This window comes from Cyanidioschyzon merolae, chromosome 8, assembly GCF_000091205.1.
Source record: "Cyanidioschyzon merolae strain 10D DNA, chromosome 8, complete genome".
Lineage (NCBI taxonomy): Eukaryota > Rhodophyta > Bangiophyceae > Cyanidiales > Cyanidiaceae > Cyanidioschyzon > Cyanidioschyzon merolae.
The window spans coordinates 661,693-683,569 of record NC_010134.1 but is presented as its reverse complement, the minus strand read 5'-3'; the positions used below and the strand labels follow the sequence as shown (position 1 = coordinate 683,569).

Below are 21,877 nucleotides of genomic sequence, written 5' to 3'. Positions count from 1 at the left end.
ATATCGCCGCTTGTGGCTGTCGTCGACCAGTACCATGCACAGGCGGAAGCTGCGATCGATGCATCGCTTGTCATTTGCGTGGTCTTCTATGGATCAAGCGCCGGTGCGCTGCTCGTAGCACTGACACTTGACCTGGGTCAGTTATTCCCGCGTTGTCACCGTAGCTACTGCTCCAAGTGCTGCCCTGGCATCCGAGAAGGCTCAGGTCATCGCTCGTTTCATGGACTTGATGGGTGCACGGGGTTCGCCTCGATGCCATCCTCCGTTTTCGCGCCCGGTGCCGTTCTCTATGATCCCAGGCTTCTTCTGAGCGATTCCCCAGCCAAGTGCTCTTTCCGCGACACACGCAAGCGCATACTGTTGCATTCGGTAGAGGATGGATGGGAGGCGATGCAGTTCATGATGAATCAGGTACCGAAAGGGAAACCGCGGCTTGCGCGCGTACCTCGGGATTTGCCGAGCGTTCTACGCGACATTCGTCCGTAGCGGTAGAGCGCTCGCTACTGGAATCGTTCGCAGCGCTGATTCACGCCCAAGGCCAAGTCCGAGCCCAGGAACCTTTACCCTAGAAACCGTAGGGGCGGAAACTCCTGTGCGCTTATCCCTAGACAGATATCCAGGTGCTGATGCTGCTGATGCTGCTGATGCTGCTGATGCTGCTGATGCTAACGAATCTTGTTTCGTTTACGAATGGTTAAAGAGCAGCGCTCGCCTCTCCGATGGAATCGATAATGCTATCAGAAAAGTTCGGTGGACGCTCGTTCTGATTTGGTGTGAAAAAGTCGTTCAGGGACAAGTTCGAGAATCTTTGTCTCGTTGATGCAGCGTCGTGAGTGCCAGCGCTCACGAAGCGCCTGCAATCAGAACGATCGAACACTTGATGCAACTGTGGCATGGAACACGCTACACATACGGTACGAGGAGCACTGAAGGCCCCGACCTATGCAATCGATTAAGAATTCATTCGTTGGACGAATCCGGTCTCGAAGGTGCCACGAATCATCACCATTCCGATGACGTTCTGAAAATGCCAGGGGCAAAGCGTCGAAGAAAGCGCTCGCAAAACAAAACCGCGCATCCTCATGCGTACGAAACGGTACACCAGTCCTGGTATCTTATGGGTGTCGAGGCCGAGCATCTGACAACCACGATACGACATGGAAAACCATATAGAGAACAACCAGTTCAGTGTCCCATTTTTATCTGACACGGGTGTAAAACTTCAGGGTGCCTGCGCGTCCCGTTGAATCGCCTCGTCGATATCCTGTTGTCGTTTCTTGAGCTCCTCCTCGGCTGCCTCGTGCAGGTACTCGGCGTGTTGGACGACCCAGTGTGCTTCGGGAGCTGTATGGTACTGACGAGCATTCTCTACAATCTGGCGCATATCCGACAGGAACTCGTCCACCGAATTATAGGCGACCTCCTCACATTTGCGCCGTATTCTCTGCAAGTACATCTGCTTTGGTAACGGTATTTTCTTGCGGTACGCAGCGTCACGTACCGGATTGATAAAGTCGATGTTCCCGGCTACGGCAAGCTTGGCGGGTCGATCGAGCCCGCCCGGGGGCAGCGCTTCACCCGGACGTACGCGCACCACAGAGATGTAGGGCGTGGTGGCAACAACAACGCCTTCGGCATCGCGAACGCAGGTTTCCACCTCCCGTAGAATATTGTTCAGGTGCACTTTGCCGCTGCTACGTTTGCTGACCCGAACTCGGGGACCAGGTCGCGGTGATGAGCCCTGTTCCACCCAGAGGGTCGTATCCTTCGCCAGGGCGGTGGATGCTTCGAATCCGCTCGACGTCCGCGTAGATGCGGATAGCGAGCCCTCAGGCTCATCTTTGGGTGCCCAAATGAAAATGCGCGGCACACCGGATGAGGGGGGCGCTTCACTAGTCAGCGCCGGTGCCGGCACGCCACTCGTACTCTCCGCAGTGCCGTGCAGCTGAGCTCCCTGAGAAAGCCCCGGCGCTTCGGTTGCAAGTGCAGCGGGAATGCGCAGCTTGAGGCGGCTGGGCGCACCAGCGCCATTGGTGACGAGTGATGAGGGTTTCGGGGAAGCGTTTCGGCTCGATGACTGACTCAGGTCTGAGGTGAGCGCATTCGCTCGATCCGGGGCGAGCCACGCAAATGCTCCCTGCTGGTCACTGTGCTCGACAGAAGGTATCTGGTCTCCGTGCTGACCGCTCTCGATGGTGTCGGGCTTGCGGTGCGCAGCGGGGAACCCGGCCTGGCTAGGCTCCAGTAGGGATGCCTCACCGTCGCGTTCGGCTACACTGCGAAAACTGGCTACTGGAGGCGTTCCTGCAGGCTGCTGCTGCTGCTGCTGCTGCTGCTGCTGATTTGGTAGTGTCACCCGCAACCAAGAGACATCGGTCGAGTTGGAGGCGCTCGCGTCCAGCCACAGACCCGCCTGATGATGCTGCATAGAAGCAGCACCTGTCTCTGCTCTCATGGACGTTGCCGGTGGCGCTGCAGGCCGCTGCTGCAGGCGCCCGGTGTCTCCCAGAGTGCCTACGGCCTGGTTTGTTGAGGCACCGCTGATCCGAATGGACTCTCGGATCGTATGCACGGCGCCAGAGAGCGCTTCCGCGATAGCGTGTGAGCTCTGAGCGGTACTTGCACCATTAGAAGCACTGGTCGCTGCTCCTGCTGCTCCTGTTGTTGTTGTCATTGTTGTTGCAGGTTTGGCGGCACCGAGCGCCGTCGTGGGCCCCAGCATCCACGCGTTGATGCGCCGCGCTGCTTCAGCCAACTCTTCGAGGCGCTCCCGGAGACGCTCTTCTGCGGTTCCCTTCTTACCTGCTTTGCGACTCTGTGTCATACTGCGAGCAGCGAATCCGATCCCGCCCCCAATGCCGGTGCGGAGGGCCTCCTCACGCATCCGCCGATGCTGAAGATACGCCTCTATCTCCTGGGGATCTTCCAGATACAGCACCTGCACCTGACCGTTGATTCGGCGGATGATCTTCAAGCGACGCTTGCGCACATACTGCACAGGTGCGCTTGACGCCTCTGAGCGCCGATCAGAACCGGATACGGAGAGTCCCGAGTCCATCGGAGCCGGCACACTCCGCCGCTGCGAGGCCAACAGACGTGACAGCTCCTGCCGCTCCTCCCAGTCATCAGCAGGTTTGGGCATGTTCGTTGCCCGAGAATTCTCCATGCGTTGCAGCGCTTTTCTGCCGATGTTGTTGTTGAGGCCGCTGCCGCTAGGGCGACCGGTGGCGCTGCGGGGGTATCCCTCACGTAGCAGCACCAGCTGGTGCTCCAGCGAGAGCGCCCGTACCGTCTGGACGTGTTCATCGATGAGACGTTGCACTTGAACAGCAAGCGGTACAAGCGGGCGTTGACGGGCTCTCTCAAGGGCAATTTGACGGACGGTGGCAGCTCTGGTCTCGGCAACGTCAATGGCTGCGCGTTGGGAAGGGTTCAGGTTGCATGAGAACTGCACTTTCAAAAACCGCAGCGCATCATCCCGCGACATGGTTTTGAGTCGATCGTCCGCAGCTGGATTGCCGCGTAAGATATCCATCGCCAGGGATGCAGCACTCAGTACACTCCGCAGCGCGAACTGGAGACTCTTCTGAGCGCGCACGAGCACCTCAGTGCGAACCCAACGTGTCTTGGCCAGTTCCTCTCGAATGTAGCGAGCAATCTCGATACCTCGGGCTCCGAGACCTGCTTTCTCGGCTCCGCCAACGATGTTTCCCTGCATAGACGGGCTCGAAAAGATCGTGATCCCTTTGGCAGACAGCTGCTCCCAGCCGATTTCCATCGATTCGAAGGCGCAGGTTTCCTCGGGCGTCACGAAACGCAACAACTCGAGCTCACGTTTGGGCCATACGGTCTCTACATAGTTCTTCTTGATAACGTAACGGTTCCGGGCATTGTCGCAAGTCTCGCGCAGCACGCTCGCAATCGTGGTCTCGGGGTAAACCCGACGTCGCGGGAACATCTGAATGACCTCGGAGCGCTCGACCCCGGTATCGCCACGCCGAATCAGCTCACGAGTTACATCGAGTTCTATCTTGTTTTTCACGAAACGCTTCATGCGGTCACTATTGGGAATCATGACCTTGGGCCGGTTCCGTGGCTCGAGACGCCCGATCGCTAGGACTTGCTTGATTGGACGTACGTATAATCCGCGCTGAGCGGAACAGACGACCAAAAAGTCCGTTTGAGGTGGCGAAACGGGTTCAAACGGAGCCGCAAACGCATTGTTCTCATAGACGCGTAACACCTGACCGGGGCGCACGTCTCCGGTGTGCAGCGGAGGCAAGTCGTCTGCGGCAAGATAGACGGTATCGGGGTCTTCGCTGGGATTCGAGACCGTGTCGTCAGCTGCACGGCGACTATAGGTGAGCAGCCGACTAGCCATACCTGGCAATTGGACCAGAAAAGGATCGGCTTCCAGTGGATATTCAAACAAGTAAATATCTCCGCCTGCTTTGGGCGAAATGCCCGAGAGGTCGCTCCAGCTCTTCGGGACCCAGGCACGCATCTCGTGCGGTAGCATCGAGGGCGCCGACTTTGCCGCAAATAGGAGCAACGGCACCGCACGCTGACCGCACAACTGCCAGAGTATCGGCAAGATATTCGGTCGATAGTAACTCTGGGGTTCCGTGTAGCCGTAGCACCACGCCGAGGTATAGCCCTGGCGCGCTTTCAGTGCATGACGCAAGTTTGCGAGGGCCTCGGTGCGGGCACTCCGTCGCCTTTGCCCGGTCATCTCGATACCGTAAAAACGATCGTTGGACGCATTCATGAGCAGGGACTCTATCTGGCCTAACTGCTGCGGCAGGTACAGATTCGGCGCTGATTGTGTTAACAGCCGATTCGCAGCGCGACACAGAATCAGCTGAGGATCATTCTCATCCAGATGCAGCCAGCTGAATCGTCTGCTGATGGCAATCGCATGCTCATCTAGTTCTAGTACGCTGGTGGTTTTCTTCCCCAGCTGATGACGCCAGCGCTGCCACACAGGTGCCGGTCCTTCCCAGGCGACCAGCTGCGTCCAGGCGCCATTGACAAGCGCTTCATTTCGCTGCGCGTCATGTTCGAGTCGCTCTGAAGCCGGCAAATATCGCAATGTTGTGGACTTGTTGGTTTCTTCCCAGCAGACATCCTGCTCCCATTGCCATTGCTGCCACAGAAAAGCAGCGCAGGTATCGTCCGCGCTTGTCGTATGTGGACGAGCACAAGGTGCTGCGGCTCGCGTGCGCTCCCCTGCAGCCAATCGCCCGTTAGAGCGGTGAGCATCCGCTACAGGCGCCTCGACGGCTTGGTGTGCTGGTGTCGCTGGAGTACCTTCACGACTGGACGCTATCTCTGTGACCGCTTCAGCTACCAGCGGTGTGCAGCGGCGGGTATTCGCTTTGGATTCACCAGCGCGGCCCGCTAGGACACGTCGGTGGATCGTCTTGCGCAAGAGCTCCTGTACCTCTTGCATGTCGTCTAAAATCAGGTAGGCATAGGGAAAACGGATCCATCTGAGATCCTCTGGTCGTTGGAAGAGAAGCTCCTCACCGACCAGGCGTTCGGACGGATCATCTGCTTGTGTCGACTTGCTCTGCCAGCGGATTCGTTTCCGCTTCGTGGCGTGAAATGGATGCACCAGCTCCTCTGGCACAAGGAAGCGCGTGAAACGCGGTATATCCGTATCTGAGCAAAGATTCTGTTGAGGCGAAGAGGCTTTCGCAGCCGGTTGAGGTTGCAGGGGCGCTCTCTCCGCCGACAGCAACGCTCGTTCAGAGCCCGCAGATGAGGTTCCAGGTCCGAGTCTGGCGGGCTCGGCGACCTTCAGTTTCGAGTCGCCCGTTTCATCATCGCCTTCACTTAGGGCGTCATAGTCCGTGGAGAGCAGCGCCTCGCGAGCAGCTTGCTCATGAAGGCTATACGCGTTTTCGTCTCCGTGCCGGTGTTGATGCTCGCTGCTCTCAGCGGAAGGCAGCGCGCCCTCCGATGCCCCTACGACCACTTCCAACGTCCGCTGTGGAGCGCTCGAAGAGGGCTTCATAAATCCCGGGGAGTCGAAACTGGTATCGAGGTCTTCAGAGAGATCAGACGCATCGTAAAAGTCGAGGTTCTCGGGAGACGCGCTCCTGTCTTGGACAAGCGACGGGGTCGAGCGCAGCGGCCTCACTCGATCTTGTTCGGTCTCAGGCGCAGCGGAGGCAGCATGCACCAGACCAGTATCCCCGTTCAGTGGAGCGGAGGTGAGCACCTGCGACACGCCTCTCCCGAGCGCACTCGAGGCCCTCGGGTCCGCTCCGAGCTCGTGTCCGTCGTTGAAGTTTTTGCTCGCGCGTGCTGTAGCGACAGTGAACACCTCGGCATCGTCGGGCAGCACCATTGGTGCTATGACGTGCAGCGAGGCTTTCGCGTCCGCATCGAGGTAGTCTGCTTCGAGACGGCCTTCGGCGTCGACGTTGCCAAAGAGAAAGCCGCTCAGTGCTGGGGCGGCATCTGCCGGCCAGTTTGCGTCCTGGAACTCGCTGGAGTCTCCGCGAGGTACCGCTCCATTATCACTGGACATGTTCCAGTCCAGTTGGACGCTACAGAATAGGTGATGCCTGCCGAATCGTGAACACCTCCGCCCCGTCAACAACCTGGTCCAACACGAACGTCAGCGAGTATATGCGAACGAGGAGACAAACGACGTCCTCAAAGCTTTGTACTACTTTGTACAGACTTGAGAGCGCCCCCTCGACATATGGCTTCCTCGACCAGCACCGTTCGAAACGCTTTGCTTGCTTGCTGTCGTATTGACTGCTGTTTTTCTTCAGTTGCGCTGTTACGCAAACCTTTCTCTTTGTTTCTCCAGCGTGCCTTGTTTCCACTCGGTACATCAAAGTTGAGTCTGGAGAAGCTCCGTATAGCGTGCAGCGGCTGCACCGTTGTCAGACCGCCCCCGCTTTCCCGCTGGTGCATACTTCAGCGGGCCGCTCTAGTGCGAAACTGAAAGCAGTTTCCATGGAGCGAAACTTCTGCGCTCAGCCTGAGTTTGACTGGAGGGATAAATTCCGCAAGATGCCTAGCGAGCACTGCGTCTCGCTCGATCAACGAATGGATCCCGCGGTTGCATGGATAGCGGGGCTTCATCGCTGGACGCCAGCCGTTCTTGCTTCGCGCTTTGGAGGCATTGGTGCTGGTTTAGGTAGGAGGCTGCGCGCACGAAGCGTTTATCGCGTTCGCTGGTACGCAGCTGCATCGGAGTCGGAGCCGCGCCCGCAAGTCCCGAAACAGCGGAGCGGAAAACGTGCACCGTTTCCGCGCTCTGCTGACAGAGCGCCTTCGTTTCCAAAGCCCGAAACGGAGCTCACGGAACGGCAATGGCGCCGCGGACCAGGTGCAAGGCCTCCTCGTCAGCGCGATGTACTTTCACCGTTGCAGGAAAAACTGCAGAGCGGCCATGACTTTCTCTATGGACTGGCGCCGGTATTCGCAGCGCTGAGCGCCCGTCGGCGAGCGCATTTCTACGAGCTCTTTCTGCTGGATAGGTTGGCAGTGTCTGTAGAGCATCAAGAACAACAATATCCGGTCCCGCGAAGAGAAACGAAAAAAGCAGTGGAAGAGCAGATTCTTCTCGCTGCGAATCAGCAGGGAGTGAAGATTCAGCGCGTCGATAAAGGTACGCTGAACACCTTGTGCGGAAATCGACCGCATCAGGGCTTTGTCTTGGAGTGCTCTGCTCTGGAACCGGTACCGATGGTATCTCCGGAGGCATTTGAGCCGAGGCCTCGGGTGTACTCGCCGACTAACGAGAACCATGAACCGCGTCACCCGTGCTGGTTAGCACTTGACGAGGTCTGGGATCCGCAAAACCTGGGAGCCCTGCTACGATCTGCTTATTTTTTCGGCTGTGATGGCGTCATGGTATCGAGGAAGAACTCTGCTGGACTGACTGCGACGGTCAGCAAGGCAAGCAGTGGTGCCATGGAGTTCATGCAAGTGCACGCTGTCTCAAACATGCCGCGATTTCTAGAACAAGCCCATCGTGTCCACGGATGGCGCGTTCTGGGAACTGCTCTACCGACATCTGGGATGATTTTGCAGACTCGTGAGCACTTGTCGGATGGTGGTGGCGCTCCTCGACACGCGCAAGCATCTCGCCCGGTAACGCCATGTGCGGAGCTGGCGCTGCACACTCCGACGATACTGGTGTTGGGCAATGAGGGTCACGGCTTGCGCACCAATGTGGAACGCGCATGTACCGCATTTGCTTTTATCGAAAGAGGACTCGTTGCGGCTGAGGATGCAGCGCTGGCCGCTGTAGACTCGCTGAATGTTAGTGTGGCTGGAGCGATTCTGCTGCATCGCCTGTTGCATGATCGGGGAATGCGGTGAGCTTTCAGATCGATTGGGAGCTCAGCGCTTCAGTGGCGACAGTGAAGAAACGAGACGATGTCGCGTGATCGCTGGTAGGCAGGCGTCAGGAGCCGAGACTCGCTCAGCTCCGCGTCCCGACAGCAACGCTTGGGTAGTTACAATCTGGGAAAGCAGGTCCCAGGTGGAGCTGTCGGGAGCAAGTCCACAACGTCGTCGTGTGCTACGTTTTCCACCAGTGCGCTGTGTGCGGTAGGCGTCTGGGTAAAAGCGATATGCTGGTGTCGTCGAGCTTCGGCTGCTGAGATCCACAGACCTGGTTTCTGGTGCGTCGCATGCTTTATCGATACTTGATGGCTGTGTACGTCCCGATGAATACCACGACATCCTCGGGCACGCGACTGGGATACGGTCCGCATGCGCGTCGGCGTAGCAGACGCGAAACCTCTGGACAAGAAACGCACCAACAGCCTCGAACAGCACCTTTGAACGTGACGCAGGGCAGCGTGCCAATCACGTGCAACGCTGGTACACAACGGGCTTATCCATGGCAACCGATACCTTTGGAATAAAGGATACTTTAAGACTTGCCAGCCACGGATTCCAGGAACGGCATCATTCGATCGAGTCAGAGGATGCGAGCATTGCAGGAACACGCCAAGAAGCCATGCGATAGGGCATGACAGCGTTCGCTCCAGGCATTTCGAGAATGCATGGAATACGACCAATCCATATGAACTTTTTTTCTCTGCACGCCGCGACCTTTGTCCGAAGTGGACAGGCTTTCTATGCAGCACCAAGGTTCCCGCATATCCAGATCATTCGGAGAGCTGACTCCCGAACCAGCTGGCATCGAGTGCGCTATCCTTATTTGAAAAATGCCGCACTTAAATGCCGAGAACATCGCCTACGCTGAACCTGGTCCTCTTGTTCACCTCCGTGGGTGCTTATGGAGCGTGAGCAACGTTCCTGAATACATCGGTGCCTGTGGAGAGGCCAAGTTCGATGCTTGCATGCATGGTTCGTCGGAGGCATCCGGACGTCCACGGAAGGGTGCAAGACGGCAATGGATGTATCGATCGCGAGGTACTCGATCATCCGAGTCTGTTCAACACAAGCGATTCTTGTGTTTGGTAGAGCCTCGAGATGAGCGGATCTGCAGACACTTCTAAAGTGTTTCTAAATCATAGGGCGCAGGACCGAAATAACTTTAGAGAAAACATGCCCGAACACAACGGTTGCAGTTCTCGTCGTGTGCTTGACAGATTTTATTTTCAGATGACAAAACGTTTCGATTGACCACGGATCCCAGAATTCGGAATGGATAATGGCTTTCGGGGCCCATGATAGACGCCGCCCGTATGTACGCAGAGCGCCAGCGACTTGACGCTTTGTCTGCCTCTATAACGTTCATGAGAGGCGCGTTATCCGTCTTGTGCAAGTACTCCAGGTCGATGGCGAGAGACCGTGTGCTCCTTTTCCCTACCTGTGTCGCTTTGCAACGGAGCTCGGAATGCTCACGCTTTGCCTGGCTTTTGATTTGTCCTTGGAACTTTACAGATGGACTGCCTCGGCAGTCGACGTACAGCGAGCAGGGCGTCCTGGTTCATGGAGAGTGTCGGGATTCCGGTTTATGGTTGTCAGTGTGGCTCCTTGGATCCTACACCGCTGGAATTCGTTATGGACAAGTGATCGAGATGATCCCCGGTGCCCTCGAGAAAAGACTCTTGAAATAAGCGCTATTATAATCAAATGCATAGGCGCAAGCATCCACTTTTCTCCTTTGCTTGTGTGTCGCACACCCAAATCATCACTCGTCAAGTGTTCCGTAGACTAGCAGCAAGGCAACCCGTGGTCGAATCTGTCCGCGTCGCTGAACTAGCGAAGAAACCTCTCGACCTGGTCCCATGGAGACTTGTTCACAAGCACATGCCGCACGTTCAGTGAACTTTTCTCGTCAAATCATCGACTCCGCTCGAAAGACAAGTGATCCCTTCTTCTTGATCATTGCCGGAAAGGTAGTGAACAGTAGCGCCATGATTCCTGTCACGGAATATACGGTCGAAAAACGAAGTGTCTTTTGTGTACATGGAATCGTGTCTTGGAGTCGGCGTTCGGTGATCGCAGCTGTCGGCTGCAGTCGAGGGCGTGCTCGCGCTTTGCACGAGGTGGACGTAGACGGACCCAGGTTTCTCGACTTGTTCTCCAACCAGCAGTTGCTTTTCGGCACTTGCTCCATCGCGGACAACCTTGAATCCCTTAAATCATGCATCGAATGGAAAAGCATCCGATTGTGGGTGCAGGCGATGGGTTCATCCCCGAGGGAATCGTCCAGAAGCAGCACATTGATCCTAGGGTATGCAACCGAGCGCTGTCACCGATGAATGTGTCGGATCGAGACTTCTCTATCCTTCGGGAGCAAGCGTTTACGCTCCACAAGGCAGCCGTCCGAAGCCGAGGTACCACCAATGTAAAGTGACACCGGACAACGACCAGGTGTCACCACTGCGAAGGGCGCACACGAGTTCTATACCAGTAGGATCATGCTTATGGCAAGTGAAGCGTACACCGCGAATTTTTTGTTTGCCTGTGCATGAAATGTGTAGACAACAGCTGGAAATACTGAAATCGATACTTGCGCGCTGCTATCATCCTGCTTGGACAGCTGTCAACGTTGCTGCAGGAGAACAAGAGACCAGCGTACTCGAAAACCGGACCAACGATGGAGGAAAAAGAAGTTGCAGCACGAAAAACAAGAAAAGGCCCGTGCTGATCATAGCGGGAAAGCACCCAAACTTTACTGTACGCAATCAAGTCCGTCAGACAAAACCGTTCTATTCCATCCAGAGATGAGTGTTCGGAAGAGAGCGCCGATGTGCACATTGCAGCATCCGCACGGTCCCATACAACGAAGCGTTTCCGTTGCTCGTCTTTTCCTGGTGCATACCTGCCGAGGCGTTGCGACGTTCAAACATACTACACACACACAGCTAAAGGGGCTGGATAACCACCGAAGTATGCTTTTGAACGAAGCAACGTAGTCTTCGGGGTCGATCGTTTGGGACGAGCCTCGCAAGCTACGTATATTTTTTCGCTGGAACGCTTACAGAGAGCTGGACTTACCCCGGAAGCGAGTCAAAGGGCCCGTAGACGGAGCCTACGAACTGATGTCCAAGAAAGTCATCCTCGCAACCGGGGGTTACGATCATACTGTGCGATTCTGGGAGGCTGCCAGTGGTGTTTGCTTCCGCACGATTCAGTTTCCCGAGTCTCACATCAACCGACTGGTGTTTTCACCAGACAAGGTCTTCCTTGCAGTGGCTGCAAACCCGCGGATCGTGGTTTTCGACGCCCTGAACAACGTAGCTAGCCCAGTCATTGGCTTAGAGGGACATCGCGGCAACGTTGTCAGTGTCGGGTACGAGGCTTTTGGAAGCTGGCTCTATTCAGGGTCTGAAGATGGTACCATTTGCACCTGGGATCCGCGGTCAGGGAAGCGTTCACACGTATTCTGTAACCGCGCTGGGGTCACGGCGGTGTGTCTGCATCCATCGCAAAGGGAGCTGATATCCGCTGACTGCCAGGGGACTGTACGCACATGGGATCTGATCGCGAATCGTCTGAATCGTGAACTGAAGCCACAGGACGACGTCCCGATTAGTACCATGGCCCTCGCTGCTGACGGTAGTCTGCTGTCGGTCTGTAACCATGAAGGCGCCTGCTATGTATGGCGTGTATGCCAAGCCGGTACCGGCACCGGCGAAGCAGACGCGGAGTTTTACGAGCTCGAGCGCTTGCGTGACGCTTCACCGATACCACTCACCCGCTCAGATAGTGACCTCACCGAAATGCAGCACTGGAACCGCAGCCCGAGCCGACAGCGAGTTGTTCAGCGACCTGGGACACCAGCCACTGAACCGGTCGACTTTCAACCCTCAACGACTTGGAGTGCACACACCAGGTACGTGCTCCAGTCGAGCTTCAGTCCAAATGGAAAAATGTTGGCCATGGCCCTGGACTCTGGTTTCATCCGACTCTGGGGCGTACAGCGGAGCGTCGGTGCCACTTGGCAGCAGACGCAGGTGCTGGGACGCCACCAGAAATGGGCATGGGATCTGGTGTTTTCCGATAACAGCGAGTTTCTTTTCAGCTGTTCAAGCGATCGCCGAGCGTGCCTCTGGGACCTGTCAAGCGGCTCTGTCATTCGTACGTACGAGGGTCACAAACTCGCGGTAACTGCACTGGCTGTTTCGGTAACGACGCTATAGAAGCGCTGTGTGCGTCGGATACCCCGTGTGCTGGTACGCAGACGCCTCGTGTGTGTGTGTGTATGAGCTATCGTGACGGGCGTGCAACACGAGGCGCCTGTATCGACGCGGATACGTTGGCAGACATATGCGCGCGTGTATGGAATGAAAAGTATCGGGCGACAGCCGAGCGCATGAGCGACCACCAGAGCGCGTATGCTGTTACGCGTGCGGCACAACGGGCATCGCTAAAGTTGATGAGTGAGGAATCCAAGGTTACGTTCGTGGAAGCACGAACGCTGCGGTTTCCCTGAGCTTGTTCTTGAACGCTCGCGACTGTGGAGGTGCTGCGGGACCGGTGATGTCTCACGTCCATACCTGGTGCTGTGCAGTCTGCTTCGGTTGTGCTTCGCTCCCCGTGCTCGCTGTGGTACGCGAATACGGATATGTTTGATTTGAAAAAAGGCGTCTCGTAGAGTTTCATTTGAATTCTAGCGTCTGAGGTTGCAGGTTTGACGCGGATTTGGTGCACTGCGCTGGCAAAGTACCTGGACTGCGCTTTGTGAGGCATCGTGTGTATCATGCGATGGACGCTGAAGTGACCTACTATACAGTGTCTAGCATGTTTGTTGCAAGTTTCATGCGATGGACGCTGAAGTGACCTACCATACCGTGTCTAGCATGTTTGGGGAGTACGTGTGCGCAGTACCCATGTTGATGACATGTTGTCTACGTGTTACGTGAAAGGGCGTTTCGCCTCCGAGCTGCGCGGTCATTCGTTCGCATTTCCGACAAGATGAGCCCGAGTTCACGAGTCGTGCGGGTTCCAAAGTCTCGCTCCAGTGCGTCAAGTGCAGCGAGCCCATGCGTACTGACATGAACAGAGCACCACATGCACAGATTTGCGAGTTCGAACGATCCGCAAGCGTTCCTTTCCGCGGCGATAGAGCGCAGCAGATTCCGTGCAGTGTTTGCTGTGGAGCAAACTGGAGCATCTTTAAAGTATCTGGAGAGGTCGTTCAAACTATGATCCTCGTTCGACGCTGCTTTCAGCATACATCGCTTCATCGTGCACTGATAAGGTGCTTGCGGACGAACTGGGTCACTGCAAAGTGTGCTGTATCCATAGCGGAGACGCTATCCGACCAGTACTACTCATGGTCAGTTCCGGGAAACATGTCAGAGCGTAGTCGCGGCTTTGTGTCACCAGCAGCTGACCTCAGGGCGCAGGTTCAAGGTGTAGACACGAAAGGCCGGCAACGTCGACACCCGAACCTAGTGGGTACCGAAGCCCGTGTCCAACCGTAAATATGGAGAAAACGTGTCTCCGCTTCCAAGTATTCGTCCAAAGGATACCAGCGCCTGCTCTCAATGAACAGACACCGAGTTTTCGCCCTTGCATCAATCGTTTTCTGTCACGTACCCAAGTCTTCGGACAAGCGACTCGTCCTGCTCGCACGGGAACGTCGGCACCAACCAGACAGTGAGCAGCAACAACAACAACAACAAACAGAGCGCTGCTGGAGGCCTCAAAGCCGAATTCATTCGACACGCAGCATTAGCGCCACTTGTTCGGACGTGCACCACATGCACCCAGCAGAGTTGACACTCTTCCCGACGAAGAAACGTCGAAGCTTGCCCAGTTCTGCTGAAGAAACACCCACATTTCTCACACGCTCCCCGCTGGACGGCCCCCCAGCCGAGCAGATCAAGCGCAACTGCATTCCAGTTGACCTGACGTTAAAGCCTGACAGTTTGTTCACCGAGGGCCCGCTGTACGCAGCAGCGTCTCATTCAACTTCCACAAGCCAGTGGGCTTGTAGGTTCGCTCTCGGAGTGCCGCCGTTCAACTGTTACTCGGTGTCTGGAGCTTCGCGTTCATGTGGTGCACCACCTGGGCGGTAAAGCGGAGGCACGGCTGCACGTCTGCTGCACGAACGCCGTGGTGTTCACCCTGGGGACTGGAACGCGCCGAGTCTCTGTGTCCGAGAGCTGGTGATGGAGCCCTGCAGTCCGGACTCGCTCGAGCGACGTACTGCCGCCGACGTTGTCAAGTGCGGGCATGTGCTGCACAGTTGGAAAACGCAGTCGCACAGTCGTTGAGCGGCTCCAGTACGGTTGACCTGATTCTCATAGCTTTTGGGGACGAGAGTGCTGAGCAGCTGCGTGACGAACCTCAGTCAAGGATCAATCTACCGGCACTGCCAGGAGCAACTGCGCAACGCATCGGAAAGTGTCCGCAGGGCGTTGCATGTGTTGCCACCATGCAAGCACTTGCCCCAAGCGAGGCGGTGCTTGCGGCGTTGCGACAACACCTGGCAACCACCGAGTCCGGTTTGTACGGCAGCGCAAGCAGTTATGCTATTGAAGAGCCCTGGGTGCGGCGAGTGCAACTCCGAATATCAGAGCATCACGATGGATATCTGGACGAAGCCCTCGATGCACTTATTTATTACATGAAGTGCCGGAGTTTTTTCCAGACGGTGGATGCACTCACCGATGTCCTGCGGTCAGTAGCGTCACAGATGGCACGCGGTGGCGATGTGACGATTCTCTCGCGTGAACCGGATGTTGTGCGCAGTCTTGGAGCATTGCTCTTTGCCCGAACGGAGCTCATTAAACAGCAGAGCGCGGTATACCGTTCAGGGTGGATGTCGGACCGCGGGCGCTCGCGAGGCAGCACTTTTGAGCAACTTGATGCGCAAGTTTTTCACGCGCGCGAGCGCTTAGCGTACCTCGAGCCTGATCTTGCAACGCTTCGCGATGGGCTAGTGCTCATGAACTCGCAAATCGAGTTCCGCATCAACAGTCGTATTGAACGAATGATTTTGTTGCTGCTGGCAGTTGAAGTTGTGTTTGCCATATGGGATGCGTTCTTCTGAATGAACGTCAGAGGCGCCCTGCCTACAGCGATGCCCTTCGTGCGGTGACAACGTTCGGACAAACCGCCGCAGCGGTACGCCTGTGCCCGCTGACGACGCGATGCCAGCTGAGCGGCACTACGTTCGCCTGCATTCGTTTGCAATGACGCAGTGGCTTGTGCACTACAGGATCCAGGTGCAAGAAAAATAACAAGCAGTCTGAGGTGGCATCGAAAGCCCGTACTGCGACGGGACAGAGGCGTTCGGAAAAGCGGCTATTTGGGTAGGGCGTGGATACCGCGTCCAGTACGCTGGAACCTGGCATCAGTCTCCTATTTCCTGTTGCAAAATGGTGCTTATGGACGCGAGGATGGCTTGAAAGCCACGGAACAGTAAACTGCGATCCGCGGCATAGCCTGGCTCCGTGACTGCGTAGCCGCCTCCGTACGCCGGAGCCGCTCGTGGACAACGTCTAGTGTGGTCATCGACGTGTCGCGCATAGGCCTGCATGGCGGCGAGCATGCGGTTCAATGCTGTACCCAATCCTGGCCAGAAGAAACCGGTCAGTGCGAGGATCCCCTGCATATCCATCATCGCCGAAAGCGCACTGCGACCCGTGTGGATCCGCATCGGTTGAAGATGGTGTTGCGTTTATGCACAGCGAAATGGGAAACATTGTCGTTTGTAAAGGGTACGCGCATGTATCCTGCGCAGGCACTCGATACTGTGGGCGTTTCCTCGTGCTTCGTTCCCCGGAACAAGCGCCAGACCGGGAAACCAAGACACCTAGGCGTTGATCACGCTGACACGCCCGTTCGCGCTCCAGAAGCAACAGAAAGAACACGCTGCCGTGGATGACGCGCTCTGAATGCAGATCTACTGACGGCACGTATGGAATCCTGGCATTTGTAGCCTCCGTTTCAGACTGCCCAGCATGCTGCGATGCGGAACGAAAACCTGCCTTTCAGTGCGCTCACGCGTTTGCATTGCATGACCAAGACGAACCTTTTTTACCAGTTCCTACCGGTTGTACGGGCAGTTCGCATAGCATCTGCGCGTTGTTGAACTCATTGGCAGGCTGCCTGAGTGCTGTCATAGAGGCGCTAAGAAGCGTATGCTCGCACGGACGCTCGCCTGCGTACGATCGGTGCTTCAACATGGACACGTGTGCAGGGCTCGTGCGCCTCGATCGGCTCGCACTGACGACCTCGACATCACCTTGAGAATGCCGCCTCGCGCCGCGGGCCCCTAGTGCTGTGCCAAAGCCGTCCAGTATTCGTGTTGCATCCGAACCGGCGCTATGGTGATATCGTGGACACTTAGTGCGGGCTTGGCGCACGATAGGAAGTGGAGAATGAGCAATACACCCAGTGGAAATGTATCAATCATGGAACTTGAAGGTAGAGTGAAGACGAACGATTAGACGCCACACCAAGCACGAATATCCGTCAAGGAAGCTGGTATCCCTGCACCATCCATAAACGTTCCATCAGACGAAAATCGACTGTCTCTCTGTACACCCAGTGGATATGTATCAATCATGGAACTTGAAGGTAGAGTGAAGACGAACGATTAGACGCCACGCCAAGCACGAATATCCATCAAGGAAGCTGGTATCCCTGCACCATCCATAAACGTTCCATCAGACGAAAATCGACTGTCTCTCTGTACACCCAGTGGAAATGTATCAATCATGGAACTTGAAGGTAGAGTGAAGACGAACGATTAGACGCCACGCCAAGCACGAATATCCATCAAGGAAGCTGGTATCCCTGCACCATCTATAAACGTTCCATCCGACGAAAATCGACTGTCTCTCTGTACACCGAGTGGATATGTATCAATCATGCAACTTGAAGGTAGAGTGAAGACGAACGATTAGACGCCACGCCAAGCACGAATATCCGTCAAGGAAGCTGGTATCCCTGCACCATCTATAAACGTTCCATCAGACGAAAATCGACTGTCTCTCTGTACACCCAGTGGATATGTATCAATCATGGAACTTGAAGGCAGAGTGAAGACGAACGATTAGACGCAACGCCAAGCACGAATATCCATCAAGGAAGCTGGTATCCCTGCACCATCCATAAACGTTCCATCAGACGAAAATCGAAGATCAACACGCACCATACGCAATGCGTGCGCTGCGCCACGGATGTCGCCCGCGATCGGCCAGCGGAAGTGCGACGTGTCCAGCGCGCCACGACGTCGACGAGCGCTACCGAGCGGCGATGAACGTAGGACAGAGGTTGCTTACTGAGGCGCTCCTTGAGGTCCACAGTGAACGCGCTCCTGTTCATGACCGACACACAGATACCTCGGAATGAACACGACGTCATTATTGTTGGAGCTGGTGTCGCTGGGGCAGCACTAGCGACAGTTCTGGCGCGTGATGGGCGTCGAGTTCTGGCTATCGAGCGCGACTTGCGTGAACCAGACCGCATTGTTGGTGAACTGCTGCAGCCGGGAGGCTGCGCAAAGCTCCGAGACCTGGGTCTCGAAGCAGCACTGGAAGGAATTGATGCGCAACAAGTGTTCGGTTACGGTTTGTTTCTTGAGGGTCGGCGTTCCTGTATAGAGTACAATGAAGCGTGCAGGGAGCCGAAGAACGCCAAGGCCGCTGAGCAACCGTTGTTACTGGGGCGCTCGTTCCATAACGGGCGTTTCGTTAGACGCTTGCGTGAGCTTGCGCAGGCCGAGCCCAATTGTGAGCTCGTTGAGGGCGTGGTGACAGAGCTGCTTTTTGACGCACGGCCGGGGCAGCGGCCGCCTCGCGTGGTTGGCGTTGTGTACCGCGCTGGTACGTCGAGCACGGAGCAGCGGGTCGCGTACGCTGCGCTCACTATTGCGTGTGACGGATGTGCGTCTCGTCTACGTAAGCAAGCGTTACCGTCGGCGCAGCATCAAGTCCCGTCGAACTTTGTGGGCCTGATTTTGACGGAATGCTCGCTGCCGTTTCCCGGTCATGGTCACGTTGTGCTCACGGATCGTGCCCCTGTGCTGTTTTATCCGATTTCGAGCTCGGAGGTGCGCTGCCTTGTGGACGTACCCGGTGGCAAGTTGCCGCTCGATGCCAATGGTCGTCAAATGGATTTACGGACTTATATGGAACAAGTCATCGGCCCGCAGATTCCGGAGCCGCTGCAGCACCCGTTTCTTACGGCTGTTGCCAAGGAGGACTTTCGCTCGATGCCCAATCGCGTGATGCCGGCGCGTCCGCTGGCGCTAAAGGGCGCTATTCTTCTCGGTGACTCGTTTAATATGCGTCACCCTTTGACGGGAGGGGGCATGACGGTCGCGCTCTCCGATGTTGCGCTTATCCGACGCTTCTTGCGTCTGATTCCCGATCTGCATGATGATGAAGCTCTGCGATTCCATCTGGAATTGTTCTATCGTAACCGAAGGCCGCTTAGCGCTACCATCAACATTCTGGCAAATGCTCTGTACGGCATACTGTGTGGATCTCCCGAGCGAGCGCGCAAGGATATGCGGCATGCTTTTTTGGACTATCTGCAGCTAGGCGGGCGTTGTGCAGCGGATCCCATTCGAATGCTGGGCGGACTGGAGCCGTCACCATCGCTCCTCGTTGCGCACTTCTTTGCGGTGGCTGTTTTCGGATGTGGCCGCGTGCTGCTCCCTGTTCCCACACCGGCCCGGCTCGCCAAAGCGTGGGACCTGTTTTGTACAGCGTTTAATATAGCGAAACCGTTGATTGATGGAGAAGGCGTGACGCCACTAGCATACATACCCGTTTCGCGCATCCCAGCTGGGAGCGGGTGGTTGATCTGTACCGTTTTCGTCACGCTTGCCATCTTCATCGGCTACACTTGGATACGATAACGCATGCGTAAAGCTTATTCGTCGGCCAGGCGAATCGCAGACCTTGCATGGATAGTTGCGGGCGTCCGCGAGATGTCCCAGAGAGCCAAGGCAGCTTGAAAGCGGGAGATTCCGAAATGCTGCTCGTCTCCGCTACTATGCCACGTTGTTGAAAAATCGCTCATGTCCAAGGCAATGCATCCATTTTGTTGTGTGCAGGAATCCCGTCGCTTTTCCTGTATGATGACCTGGGAACGCAGCAGCGAGCAGCAGAACGCGTATCCGCACATCGCAGCGTCATCGCCGGGTATCAAGTTCCAACGTCATCAGACCAAGGCCAGCAAGTCGTTTTATGTGCATGCGACGACATGCCCAAGTTCATGGGCAGTACCTCCTGTACCGGAGGTATGACGGGCGCAACTTGCTTTTTCGGATGTGAAAACCAGGACGAGGTGCTGCTCGCGACGCTGTCACCCAGAACCAACAAGGTCCGTCATTCAGACGCGATGTGCGCTTGCGTCGCCGACTCCGCAGCTCCGTCGAGCGTTTCCTGCACAAAGTTGCTCTTATGCATATCGCGTACACGATCATCGCCGGACGCATACAGGCTGTTGGCGGGTCCTGGTACCGCGCTCGCGAACAGCGGCATCGTAATCAAACGTGCGTCGAGACGCTCACGGCTCTTCACTGGGGCAGGCAGGGAATCCATGCCTGGATGCCGTGGACGCCGTTGCCGTCAGCGGACACCCATGCCGCAGCCGTTCACTCAGAGATCCCGTATCCCGAATCCAGCCCAGCGCATTCGAAGATCGCCCTGGTGCTTGAACGAGCGGCATCACACCAAAAGCCTCCCACCATGTCAATACATCTACTTCAATGATCGAAACTGAACTGTTGTGCTGGTTGCAGACTGCGTAAGCGTGAACGCGCGCGGATGCATAACCGGCCTTCAGTCAAAACGGGTACCACCGATCGCCCAGCGTAAGCGTGCCGTTTGGTGGCTGGTTAGAGGTCCCCGAGTTGTTCCGTAGACAAACGCTGCGACATCCGCATCAGAGGTGCGGCTCCTCGCACGCAACGAGAAAATTCCCAGAACGCGTTAGCGGCACCACTATAGGCAACACCTTCACAGGCAGTTTAGCGTAGACAGCGAACGCGATCTCTGCTCCGCGTCTCATGCATCGGCCGGATGCTTTTCTGAGACGCGATCGCAGGCTTCCCGAATGACGTGGTGCACCTCGAGGGCGAGATCACGGCTGGATGCGCACAGGATGCTCTGGCCGAAAATGTCAAAGTCATGGGCACAGCGCGACAGGAACTCGCCGTCACAAGTCATCCCAGGTGGTGACTCGAGTGACGCGACAACACAGCCGGCCTCTTTGGCAATCAGAACACCAGCAGCGTAGTCCCAGGGTTGCCAGCCCTCGCCGGCAATTCCCGCGTACACCACATGTACGACACCTTGCGCTGTAAACAGCAAATCCAAGATACCCGAACCGAGCATGCGAATCGCTCGAACGCGCTCACAGAGCAGCCGCTCAACCACAGCGCACATACGCCGGGCGCCCTCGGCGCTGCGCTCATACCCAAACTCTGTCACAACAACCGCATCCGACAGGGGAACATGGCGCTGACAATACAAGCGCCTACCGTTGAGAAAGGCACCACGGTTGCGTACTGCTACCCATAAATCATCTGTGAGCGGATTGTAGACGGCCCCGAGAACTACGTGTCTTTCCCGGAGTAACGCCACAGAGGTGCAAATATGGGGTACACCTGACACGAAATTGGTCGTACCATCCAGGGGGTCAACCATCCACGCTGGTGCACCCGTTTTTGCGGCGTTCATCGTCACTGTGCTGGAGACGTACGCGGACTCTTCCCCGATAAAGGCATAGCCTGGAAACGCTGGTACCAGGATCCGTCGAATCTCACTTTCTATCTGACGATCTACACTGGTGACAATGTCAGCAGAGCTCGTCTTGGTAGCAACGAGCACCTGAGACTTGCTTCCAGCAGGCGCGCTACTGCTATCCGCATACAGCGCCTGTGGACAGTGCAGCTGGTTCCACGCTGCTTTGAGGATCAGGCCTCCTGCGACCACCGCAACAGCAGCCGCAATCGTCTCGCTGTATAGATCCTGATCCTGCACCTCATCGAAACCAAACCACCCGGCTACGAGTTCGGCAACGGCGCTCACCGAGGGAAGCACGCCGCTTGTCTCGGTCTTCGACACCGTCTCGTCCAACTGTTCCGTGATACCCATTCAGGCTCTGCTCCCGAAGCGATTCGCCCAGAGTCGCTTTCCAAGTGAAACCTGATGAGAGAACCCCCGGAGCACGAAGCGTAAGCGGATTCTACGAACGAGAACGTGGTCAAGGATATAGAGACAACAGCGCAATCTTCTCGCGGCACCAGCAGCGGCACCAGCGGCACCAGCGGCAATAGGAAATGTGTGATCAGCGCAGACCGCTGCGGCTAGTTTTTTTATTGACAGAACGTTTACTTTGGCTAGTATTCTCCGACTGCGCGCTTTTACCTTTCTTTTTGTGTTTTTTTCAGTGCACGGTGAAGTATTCATCAAACACCCTACCTCCAAGTTACATTACCTATACTTCT

At 56.3% G+C, this 21,877-nt stretch overlaps 6 protein-coding genes and 1 non-coding gene across 7 annotated transcripts, besides 1 other annotated feature; 4 read left to right on the top strand and 3 right to left on the bottom strand.

Annotated features, from left to right (window-relative positions):
* Positions 1-1,222: 1,222 nt before the first annotated feature.
* Positions 1,223-6,538, bottom strand: CYME_CMH262C (TATA-box binding protein-associated factor 1; the record flags this gene model as incomplete). Its single annotated transcript, XM_005536135.1, has 1 exon — positions 1,223-6,538. One exon carries the CDS (start codon positions 6,536-6,538, stop codon positions 1,223-1,225), a length of 5,316 nt encoding a protein of 1,771 aa, XP_005536192.1.
* Positions 6,539-6,975: 437 nt separating this feature from the next.
* Positions 6,976-8,349, top strand: CYME_CMH261C (similar to ribose methyltransferase; the record flags this gene model as incomplete). Its single annotated transcript, XM_005536134.1, has 1 exon — positions 6,976-8,349. The coding sequence occupies one exon, from the start codon at positions 6,976-6,978 to the stop codon at positions 8,347-8,349; it is 1,374 nt and encodes a 457-aa protein (XP_005536191.1).
* A 2,768-nt stretch (positions 8,350-11,117) lies between these two features.
* CYME_CMH259T lies at positions 11,118-14,239 on the bottom strand. Its single transcript, XR_002461312.1, has one exon. It is a non-coding gene; the product is annotated as a hypothetical transcript (transcript).
* Positions 11,496-12,596, top strand: CYME_CMH260C (WD-repeat protein; the record flags this gene model as incomplete). The annotated part of the gene is made up of 1 exon (XM_005536133.1): positions 11,496-12,596. One exon carries the CDS (start codon positions 11,496-11,498, stop codon positions 12,594-12,596), a length of 1,101 nt encoding a protein of 366 aa, XP_005536190.1.
* Positions 14,240-14,455: 216 nt separating the features above from the next.
* On the top strand, positions 14,456-15,457 carry CYME_CMH258C (hypothetical protein; the record flags this gene model as incomplete). Its single annotated transcript, XM_005536132.1, has 1 exon — positions 14,456-15,457. The coding sequence occupies one exon, from the start codon at positions 14,456-14,458 to the stop codon at positions 15,455-15,457; it is 1,002 nt and encodes a 333-aa protein (XP_005536189.1).
* Positions 15,020-16,532: a sequence feature (possible transcribed region).
* A 1,205-nt stretch (positions 16,533-17,737) lies between these two features.
* On the top strand, positions 17,738-19,279 carry CYME_CMH256C (squalene monooxygenase; the record flags this gene model as incomplete). Its single annotated transcript, XM_005536131.1, has 1 exon — positions 17,738-19,279. One exon carries the CDS (start codon positions 17,738-17,740, stop codon positions 19,277-19,279), a length of 1,542 nt encoding a protein of 513 aa, XP_005536188.1.
* Positions 19,280-20,432: 1,153 nt separating this feature from the next.
* CYME_CMH255C (probable inositol monophosphatase inositol monophosphatase) lies at positions 20,433-21,524 on the bottom strand (the record flags this gene model as incomplete). Its single annotated transcript, XM_005536130.1, has 1 exon — positions 20,433-21,524. One exon carries the CDS (start codon positions 21,522-21,524, stop codon positions 20,433-20,435), a length of 1,092 nt encoding a protein of 363 aa, XP_005536187.1.
* Between the last annotated feature and the right edge of the window lie 353 nt (positions 21,525-21,877).